Here is an 11183-nt window from a genome sequence, read left to right on the forward strand (position 1 = left end):
ATGCACCGAGCGCGTGGCGCCAATAAAACCGCTGCTGCCGGTGAAGGCTCCTTGTGGCGGTGGGCGAGGCTGAAGTGCTCTCCAATGTGGCAACTGCATTATCGCTCAGAGGGGCTTCACATGGAGGTCACTGTGAAGCTGGCCGTCTATGACTCCATTGCGAACACTGTCACCTTACAAGCTATTAATTCTTTTGAGAAACAGACCTACAAGTACATGTATCTAGCGTGTATGAAATGAAATCCACTGTGACAAAAATTCCTTTTGAATCTTCTGTTCATAAATATTCATTGACAAATTAATATACCGAGACATCAGAGCGTCATTGACCAAGGTCAGAGTAATGGAGAGGTGTGTATATGAGGGCGGAGGAGTGAGAATTACAGCTGTAACATCTCAGAAGCTTACACAAGTCTTCAGACAGGAAGTAACATCCCTAATATAGTCCTACCCCAGTTCTGTCAGCCAACACTCCGCCTGTATGCCGCCTTCCAGATACGCTACATCTAATAACATAAAGCATCAACAAAAAGTGTCAAGTGGCTGTTGTAAGGAATTTAAATCAAAACCAGAGCAACTGTAGTTGGCTTCATTATCTATAAATAACACGATCTAAAATTCTCTATCGGCGCAGATCACATTCTTGCAGAAGTCTCTGGTGGTGGTTGGTTGGTTGGTGATACTATAGCACTTACTTTAGGAAACTGCTTGACTGGTATTAAAACTTTCTGGCCCAGTTTCATGTTCTTGTTGATGACGACGTCGATGAACTTCTCCTCCTCCTTCCCCTCATCTTTCTGGATTTTTTCGATCTCTACAAAAAAAAAAAAGGGGGAAGAAGAAAAGTAATGAGTCAGGGATGACAGGCAGCAGATATGCAGGGCTGTAGCGCAGGTGCTAAATTAACTGTTATCTCCGTTATCAGAGAAAGGAATACTTCAGCGTCCCAGCCAAGGTTTTCCTCAGACCTCAAACACAGGGAGAGAGTTACACACTGAAACTGTTTCTGTCCAGCAGCTTCTGTAGAGCGGCTCCGGCTCTAACTCCAGTTACCAGGTCAGTGAGCACAGGTTTCGGTTTTGGCTCTGGACAACCACAGTGATATCCAACAACCAGCTTTGGTAGGTGTAGTTTTGAACTTTGGACAGAGGCTAGGCTAGGCTACAAAGATAAGCTAGCCACCTGCCATCTCTACCTTCCTACTCAAACATACATAAACACAATTTTGATAACAACTAATCATTAAAGCCACATTTAAAAGCCAAACATTCACACATTTCAGCTTCTTGGATGTGAATATTTACTGGGTTCCTTAGTGTTCTGTGATATTAAACCACATATCTTTGAGCTCTGCATGCATGGTCTTATTAAAAACGAGACGTCTGAATATGTCAGCTCCGGCTTTGACACTTTATGGACAAACAAGTAATGGATTTACCAAGAAAGTAATCGACTGATCAGTTGATTGTGACAATAATCAATAGTTCCAGAACAATTTATGAGATTGTATCAGTCTTCTCATCTCACTTCCGGAAAATATGCAAATTGGTTTATTTTCCATAAAAATGTTGAACTTTTCCTTTAATGTTGTGATTTTATTTTTTATTCAGAAAATTCAACAAAAAAAAAATCCAGGTAACCAGCGTTTTTTTTTTCTTGATAGATAACGTAAAGAGAAACTTCACCACTGTTACATATAAAGGTCAGTATCTAGCAGCCTGTGATAACAGCTGTAAAGACTCAAACAATGACCTCTGCTGATGTCACGGGGTTATCTCTGCTTGAGCCCAGAGATGAATTCATAACAGGAAGACAGCTGATCATTTCAGCTCCACTCAGCACATTTGCTCAACAAATTGTAGGTCTAGTAAACAAACCTTTTGAAATGTGCTTTTTTTCGTATAAAAATTGGTATGTTCCTTCAGTGTCATTCATGTCACCTACTGGCTGCGGCTCAGTCATCATGATACTTTAAGCAGAGATACCAATTTACCTGTACAGGCACGACATGTGCTGGAGTCTCTTTCATGTGCCTATAAAAAAAAAAAAAGGGAGGACACTGGAGCTTGCACCTCCAGGCTACCAAAAATATTGGCTGTCACGCTTCTTCTTTTGGGAGAGGTAGACTTTGATGTATTTGGAGATGTAACCTTGAACGTTTAATCAGATGGATAACATCTGTGTTTCAGCGCCAGGAAAATGGTTTTGCAGAGAGGGCAGCGGAGAGGTGCGGCGGAGGCTACGACAAAGACTCGGGGCTAAAGGCCCAGCGGGGGAAAGGGTGAGGCAGGGAGTGAACTCCATCATAGATTTATTTCTCCTGTGCGAAATGTTTTGAAATGGAAAAGCAAATACGATTAAAAACAGAGGAAATCATGCTGCTTTAGCTTTTTTAGTTTATGTTTTTCATATTTGATTTTTGGAGCCCGGTTCAGAGTCAGATGTGAAGATTAGATTCGGGCAAAAATAAGCATGTTCACATGTTCAAACGCCACATAAACCAGATATACCACGTCATCCCCGTTTTTTCAATTACTCTGGGTCAGAAATGAGCCGAGCATATCAGCAGCGCCAACTAGAAAACTGAAAAGGCAATTGTGATTTTTTCCCACAAAGCTCTGCAGCATTACATTTGCAGAATGTAATTAAAACCTTTGATATGAGTTTTAACGAGGATAAAAAGAAGTATCAGTGAGATGGAGATATCTTTAAGCTTCAGTTTATCCCAAGGGGGGAAGAGAGCGCACACATTCTCAGAAAAGACAACATTAATATTAATGCATCGCCTAGCAACATGCCAAGACAGAGTTTCCTCCTGCAACCAGGCGTTGTCCTCAAAACATTCAGGCTCTGATATGTGTTGGGAGATTGTGACTGAGACTGTGTTTCAACTACAAACAGTTCAATTTTTTTTATTTCTTTTTCTTTTTCAAGCACAATTTTTCCAACGAGCCCGGAAAAGAAAAATGTTTGCATTTGAAGACCAAATAAAAAAACCCTGACAGGGCTCTGCAATCAATCAGCAGGTGTAATAAGCGGCCAAAGAGAAGCTTCAAATGAGCTCCCTCTCTGAACATTGGCGAGACGGGAACCAGTGAGTGTGAATTAACTAACCACAGCTCTTCTCAAAAGATCTTGTTTGTGCGGCGGGTTTATGAGGGAGGAAAAAAATGCAGCCACGTGAACCGAGAGCTGCCCTCCACCTCCAAGTCATTACCGGGTTTTCAAAAGAAAGAGATGTAAGCGCGCATCACTGAAACAAGCACAGTGTGCATGCTGTTTTTCTTTTCTTGTGTTTTGTTTCCCACTTCCAGCTCTGTGACGGTCCTCTCTTCTGGCTGCAGACGGATGGCGAACACCGTGACATTCCAGTTTGAGCTGTTTTGAGAGCCACGACACATCACAACACCTCCAGTGAATCAGCACCTGAGAACTCATTGATAAATATCACTCGCAGTCTCTTCCTCTGTTGTTATGATTGGCGTTCTTTGTGTGAATACCCGTCCGCTCTTCAGCTACGATGTCGACGAGTGAAGTTATGTGAGGTATGAAATGAATTCAGCGGGGTTGATAAAGATTTCATAGCCGACGTGTCTCAGCTGCTCGGAGACCGTAACGGAATGAGTGAACGAAATATTGAATTTTGAAGATTTCCTTATGATACGTTATGCTTGACTCTGCGGGCTCTGGAGGAACCACTTGGCCTATATTTAGTTGAATATGTATGTACATCCCGTTCCCCTGATGAGGGCTGTTGCGATTTTCTTACTCCTGAAGAGCAGCTGAATTCTTCTCACTGCCTCACTTCTGTTTGAGGATGAAAGGAGGAGGAGGAGCATTTTTGCAACTTAATCCTGTATATATATATATATATATATACTTATATATATATTAAGTTGCAATAGTAGCGGAAAGATACGAATCACAACTTCTGATCAGGACTTTCAGAATAAAATCAGGGTGGAAACAGGGCACAGAGATTTGTAAATTGGGCCTTTTGAAGTTGGAGTGACAGGCTTTGTGTCCAGGCAACCACAAGTTCAACTAAATCTGCGAGGATGCTCGTGATTCTATATAAAAAGATTGTCATATATATACATCGATATTTTTGGTCAGATTCCCCACCCCTTGTCGCATATTTGTATTTCCTGTAGGTACATTATTCAAATTAAACAAAAAGGAACAAAAAGAATTCATCTGCTCTTCAACAATAACAAAAACCATGTTCCAGCAGCAACAGCCCTCATCAGGGGGACAGCATATACATACATATTTAACAATATACTTTATGGGTCAAGTTCCTCCTCTAGAGCCGATGGACCACAGGGTCAAAGTTCAATATCTTATTCATTCCGTTTAAGATCTCTGAGCAGCTGGTACATATTGGTTGATAAAAACCAAAGTTATTATTATTCTTTTGAGAATCTGCTTCTGAGTCCTTCATGTTTGAGATTTTTCAGAAAGTTTCTGCTGCATGAAACGCCTCCACTTTACAACCTTTGCACACATTAAAAAAATATTTACAGTCTATAAAACGCATCTGGCTGGATGATGACACCCCACAATGGGACACCATCCCAGCTGTCTGCTTTTCTATTAGAAATGCATTCACTTAAAAGCAGCTCTGTGATTTAGGCCTTCCCATTTAAAATGCATAAGCTGGGTAGATTTTGTGGGATTATGCATGACTGCGCGCCGGAAAGTCGAACTGGGCACGGAGGCAGTTGGGTCATTAAGTCTACCAATTTCATGTTGAGGGGTGAGATCATAAAAAAAAAGAAAGTGTCTGCACGCCAGGTGTACCTACGTGTTACTGGACAAGGTGGAAGGGAGATTCATAACCAATAAGATCATGTGTGGCTTTGTAGTGAATCTGTTGTACCTCATTCTGGTCTGAAATGCAAACAGAATAAATGAATAAATTATTCATAACTGTAGCTGCAGCTTTAAAATTCTGACTTCCATCACATTAAAGGAAACTGGTTTAGTGAGAAAAGTTCTTTAAATTCTCATTGAGCCTCTTTAACCGGTACAAACCATTTATGCAACGCGATGTAACTTTAATTTTGTTGTATTAAATAATCGGCTGATGACAGGATGAAAACTATGGCAACTCACTTGACCATAAATTAGACAAACAACTAATTTCTGTGTCTCGAGTGAGTCACTTGCTCGAGCTAGTTAATCCTGCTAGTGGGGACACCAGTACCACAGCGTAACAGCAATACCGTGGTCATGTGACGCCTGTCGTGGGGTTGAGCATTTTTTACAGGAGTGCATGTGGTGTGTGTGATATGAAATGTAAACACAATGATCATTGTTTAGTCATCATCATTGACTGTCTATTAGACCAAATCAGGCTATAGCCCAATCATTATTATAGGTGTAATTTTCCATCCATCCATTTGCTATATCTCTTATCCACCGATGGTCATGGGGATAAAAACGCCGAACAGATACGTTGCTTTTTCACCACAGTAAAAAAAAAAAAATCCAAACCATCACAGCCCTCACTTCTAAAGCCCACAGATTAAATCACTGTATATTGTTTATTCAACAGTTTGCTAACTGTATGGGATGGTGTGGTATTGATCCAGTCCTTCTTCCCTGAACTATCCCTTTAATGTCAACGAACTAGATCCAGGAAAATGGACGCACATGTTCCGTCATGTAAGTTGATGCTGGAGGAAAATTTAAAAAATGCACATGGTTTGTGCAGAGAAGTATTTATTAACAGAAAACTCCATTGTAATTGCTTTACATTGCAACATAAAGGAATGTTTACTTTGTACTTTTTGAATTATCCTAGTTTCATTTCCCATAACTGATTAGCATTAATATCAAAGTGGTAAGAGCCCAGTGTTCCTTTAATTTAAATGTGAGAAATAGCACTGGGTCAGCAGTTCTCTAATAAGGCAGCCTGGATGCCCTTAGTGGTGGCACTTTGGTAAACAATATGTGTGAGGCAAAAGTTCACAGCTAACAAATATAATGAGAACTACATTCTCCCTGGTGTATGCGCTGATTCTAACACTAATTATCCGAGAGCTCACTGTTGCTTTGGATGTTCAAGGGTAGTCTGACACCGGTTTGTGTCTCCAACTTTGAATGGACTCAACACAGACTTTGAATCTTTGCAACGCCTTTTTAATGGTGTGAGCTTAAGCTGCGGCGTCCAAGGTAGCGTCGGAAAATCAACAACAACCCAACCGGTGTTTTTCTTTTCACGGAGTGGAATACGGTAGCGCCCCCACATCTTGGTTCAATTAAGCAGAACTGACTGGTGCTTCAGAATTTATTGTACATAAAAGGTGTTTCATTTGTGTTGGTGGTTAAACCTACAGGTATGTTGTAAAGACAGACTGTCAGGAGCTACATCAGCCTTTATGTGCCATTAATAGACACTTACATTGTCTAAAATAACAGAAGAACCACTTGACATTTTCATATTTCATTGTCCTTGATGTAAAATGTTTTGTGTTGAGTTGCACTTGTTATCTTTTGGCGATGCTGCTCGCATTCCTAATCATGAAACACCAAGCAAAAGTGACAATTTTTTCTGTATTCATTTGTATTTTATGAAGGTTATATTGTTTCTGCTGCTCTTCATTTCACCACATCACAGACAGGATGCACCTGCATGAAAAGAACTTAGCTCTCAGTGTGTTTCATTGCGTAAATAATTGAACTGAAAATTGGAAGACAGTGAGTCTCTCTTCTGCTTCAGTAAGCGTTTGAGGCAATAAAAACATACAGTAGCTCCTCTAAAAAAAGGACAGTGGTAGTTTGTCTGCGGCTTTCCACCACTTCCCCGACGCAGCTGATGCTGTGTGCTGCGGTCTGCGGCAGACAGACTCATTATTTTGTTGTTCTGCAATTATGAGTCAAATAAATTAAATGCTTAAAAACAGGAATGTCACGTCATTATTCTCATTTTCCATTCTCTTGCCATGAGAACATGCTTATATAAACCCAATCGAAGGACATTGAGGTCATTCAGAAAGTTGAAATATTCAAACCAAAGAGGATGAAAATACAGATAATAATACAGAAAATAATGGAAGTTTGTTAACAAAAGGAAAATTCCTGTACACAATTAAAAGGCCTTGAAAACCTATTTTTCAATCAGCCTCTTACAATGAGCAGTGGGATATTACATTATAACACTAAATTTTCATTAGGAGTTTGAACAGTTTGTGTTACTTTGCTTGGTGATGTCATGTATTTACATGCACGAATTAGAGTTTAGAATCATTTTATCTCTTATTTAATCACATATTTTAAGGACCTATATTGTATAAAGTGAGATTTCCCTGTTTTTATTGATTCTAAAGCAGGTCAAGGTTCTGTATGAACACTATAGTGTAAAATATGGGACCTTAAAAATGAGACACTTGCTGAAGTGGGAGTGATGGTACAATGGCAAAACGCGAAAACATAGAAGAGAAAAAAAAAAAGCAAAAAAGAGTCATAACTACAAAATAATGATTAGCTAGAAGTTGCTAACGCTAGCTAATTTTAGCCACAGTAAGCTACTGGTCATACAAGACCAAGTAGCTATACTGCAGCTTCAGCTAATGCTTCATTTATGGTACGTTGTGACGTATTTTACCTTTATCAAAAAATTTGCAGCTCTTGTGATTTGGATATTGCACTTTGTGATTTTGATAATATTTGGAATAATTTGTTCAGCCCTTATGACGACTTCGCTCCTGTCTAAATGACAATGGCAGCATTCAAGCCCTTAGTCATTCTGTGGTGTAACGTAAAAACAACAAGTGTGTCCATGCATTAATACTCAAATCCACGCTGTCTGTGCATACGACGAAGAAACTGAGAACACTGCCATTTCCCAGTCTCATTACATTGAGACAAACTGCGCTGCTTCGCTCATGTTGTTTCTCCATCCCATAAAGACTGACTGCAGAGGGTTTCAGGGCAGCATGGTCAGTGCCAGACACAATTTGCCGCACACACATTTCATGTGTGCTACCAGTGTGACCACACACGTTTAGCATGAATCATGGTGTCAAGGCTGCGACCCCTGAAAGAGAAACGCTACCACTCAAAAAAAAAAAGGAAAAAAAAAAAAAAAAAAAAAACGCCTCGACTCACTCCTGTCCTGAAATCTCAATTTCACTCTGGCTCCTCCATTGCCTTGACAAGGTCAGGCTGGCAGCAGGAATTCGTCTCGCCCCCTAATCTAGAGATTACATTCTCGGCGGCCGGGCGAGGCCCTCCCTCCTTCCCCTTTCCTTTCTGCCTCTCTCCCTGCAACCCTGCCAGCCTGGCTCTCTACTGCGAGGTAACGAGCCAAGACCCGCTTACAGTGTAGCGATAATGTCCACGGATTAAGACAGAGAGCCCCTCGAGTGGTGCCTCTTTTCATTTCAGTATCCGGCCTGTGAAGCATCATAAATACACCCAGCCAGTCGGGGACTCCATTCTGTGGATCTCTGTGGAAGTCAAACTCTGTCCTCTTGCGAAAGTGTTCGGTAGCCAACGATTTTAATCCGCCGAACTCAGTGGTAATGGCTGCAGCATTACACAAATACAAAAGAACATTTTCACTCCAGAAATCATGGGATCTTTAGGGATGCTCTTGTTCTCCTCGGGGTGACTCACAAATTTAAAATGGTTTTGTAAGAACATTAAAGTTCCCCAAAGATCCCTTTGGGTGGCAGGGCGGCTCCAAGCGCACAAGTTTGTTTTTGTTAAGGCCTTCAAGGGTTCAAATCGCCTTAAAGATGCCAGAACTGCTACAAACTTCCACCTTGTGTGACAGCATTTCATTCGTGTTGTTTGCTTAGGATAGTTGCAGGGTGCATTTATCTTGGCACCTGTTCATTTAAAAGCTTGCTCATGTGGAGATTATCAAAGCCAGAAGATTTTGCTTGACAAATTCGTCTTCATCCACGACATCACGAGCAGCCGCATTAAACAGGAGGGTGTAATAGACGGGAGGTTTTTGTAGGATAACACATCAACGGTAAGTGTCCAGCAAGTATCTGCAAATTTTAATGAGCTGGATTTAAATAAATAGGTCGAGGAGCAGGGAAAGAATCAGCCACAGTAAAATTAATTTGTGTCCTTAAAAGGTTTTCAGGTAAATTCTGGCGTTCCCCTCCCTGCATGTCAACACAAGAAGAGGAGAAGAAGCTAAGTTTGTGCATTTTCTCCTTATGGTGGTCTTTTAAAACGCATTAGCGTTTGTATTTCCATCGAGCGGCCCACAGAGGCAGGATGCGGCGAGGGTTCAGAAGAATCCAGGAGACATAAAAGGAGGCGAGAGCGTTTGTGTGGGCATCAGTTTTTAGCCATAACCTGACTGAACTTCACAGCCCACCTCCTGCTCCTCAGATGATAAAGATGTCAGTAGTACAATGTAAATATTGGACACAAACTAAATGATTTAAAAAAAAAAAAAAAAAAAAGGAAAGGAGTTTCCATACCACAAATCACGTCTTACTTCATGTCTGCTGGGGATGCTTCTGCTGAGCTGCTGATCAATGCATATTTACCAGTGAAAAGAAATACAACTGAACAAAAACTTTCAACCTGTAACTGAGCAGCTTCACTGACCTTGCCGTCGCTACAGAAGTGCTCAGTGCATTTATGAATATTATAATAAGGCACATTGTACAACTTGCTGACTATGCTATATAAGTCCCAAAGCAAATTTATAGAACATTTTAAACTGTGCCCTAAAAACGCTGAATATGAAATGAGTTTAGTTCTCAAACATCCGAGATCCGTTAATAATGTGTGTGTGTGTGTGTGTGTGTGTGTCCCAATACATAATTCAAAATGTTTCTCATCATAAAATATTCTGTTTTCACACAATAGATTGTAAAAGATCAAACTGCTCTGAGGTTTCCTGAAAGCAGCGGGATCAAGTCCGAGCTTCTGCTGAAACAAACTCCGGGTTTATTGAGGGTTTGGAGATCCTGAAGATAAACCACACTCGCAGAACAAGATCTTTCCATAACAGACTCAAACTCTGTCACGTAACCAAAAAAAAAAAAATCCATGCATTTGTTTATTTTTTCAGCTGCTGTTGAACTGAACGTCAGCCGAGGTTACCGTGTCATTATAAGTGTATCGGTGGTTGTCAGCACTAGTTGCCAAGGGGCGGGGCTTGATTGAAAAAAGGCAAACGAGACTCAAGTTCCCAAATCTCAGAGGAAGATAAAGTGAAATAAGGGACAACTGATCTTCCACTAAAACTGGTGCTTGAACTTTCCTCAACTAAAGTTTACACACTGGTTTGACTCTTCATCAGTCAAGCTTCCAGTCCAAATTACGAATGAACGAATTTCAAGAAAAATCAGCAGAAGAAAATGTGAGTTGATGCACGTTTCCATCCACTAACTTTATGCCAATATTAAGAGTTGATACCTGCCAACAATCTCCCGTTTTTCCCTGGAGTCTCCGGTGTTTCAAGATAATCTCCTTTCGTTTAACAAAACTTGTTAATTTTATTTTCATGTAATGTTTATGTAATGATACGGAATATTTTTTCTAACCATATGTTGATGTCTTCTTTATACAACAACAACTATTGCCAATACACAGCCTTAATAGATAGACAGACAGACAGACAGACAGACAGACAGACAGATAGATAGGTAGGTAGGCTCCATTATACTAGAGGTGGAGCACATGACTGGCTGAGATCTGATACTATATTACAGGCCTGTGTGATCCCAAAACATTGTTCTAACACTAGAAGACACTCGTTTGCTGTTCTCCGCTCAGATTACAACTTAGATGAATCACTGTCTTTGTTTAGCAATCCGCAGCAGCAGCAGCAGCAGCAGCGCAGCGTGTAATACTTTCTCTTCATTAGGCTATCTGTAGACCACTGTGTACAACAAAGCACCAAGCCCCAGTGGATGCATGTCCTCGGTGAATAGGGAAGAAAGAAAAGGACGGAGCTGCAAAGATAAATCATTTTAAGCATGTTATTAATTAATAATAAATCATCTGTCAGGTAACACCCTGCAACCTCAACAATAAAACCTTCTTTTGTTTCTTTAGTGGACTTCCAACATGAGAGGACCGCAGCAAGGCCACTTTATCCCCCGATTAACATGAGCTGATGTTTATCGGTTCGACATCCCGTCGCCTAATGAAGTTTCCCATAAAATTGTCATTAGGATGTGGGGGGGGGGGGGGGGGGG

General features: G+C 40.7%; 1 protein-coding gene across 1 annotated transcript in view; it reads right to left on the reverse strand.

Annotated features, from left to right (window-relative positions):
- The window catches only part of khdrbs3 (KH RNA binding domain containing, signal transduction associated 3), a 100248-nt gene that overhangs the window by 51953 nt on the left and 37112 nt on the right, over positions 1–11183 (reverse strand). The window contains exon 2 of the mRNA XM_022760950.1: positions 696–814. Coding sequence (XP_022616671.1) covers positions 696–814 — 119 coding nt within the window. The remainder of the gene's footprint in view (positions 1–695; positions 815–11183) is intronic.

Source organism: Seriola dumerili, unplaced genomic scaffold, assembly GCF_002260705.1.
Source record: "Seriola dumerili isolate Sdu_G_001 unplaced genomic scaffold, Sdu_1.0 BDQW01000378.1, whole genome shotgun sequence".
NCBI classification, from domain to species: domain Eukaryota; kingdom Metazoa; phylum Chordata; class Actinopteri; order Carangiformes; family Carangidae; genus Seriola; species Seriola dumerili.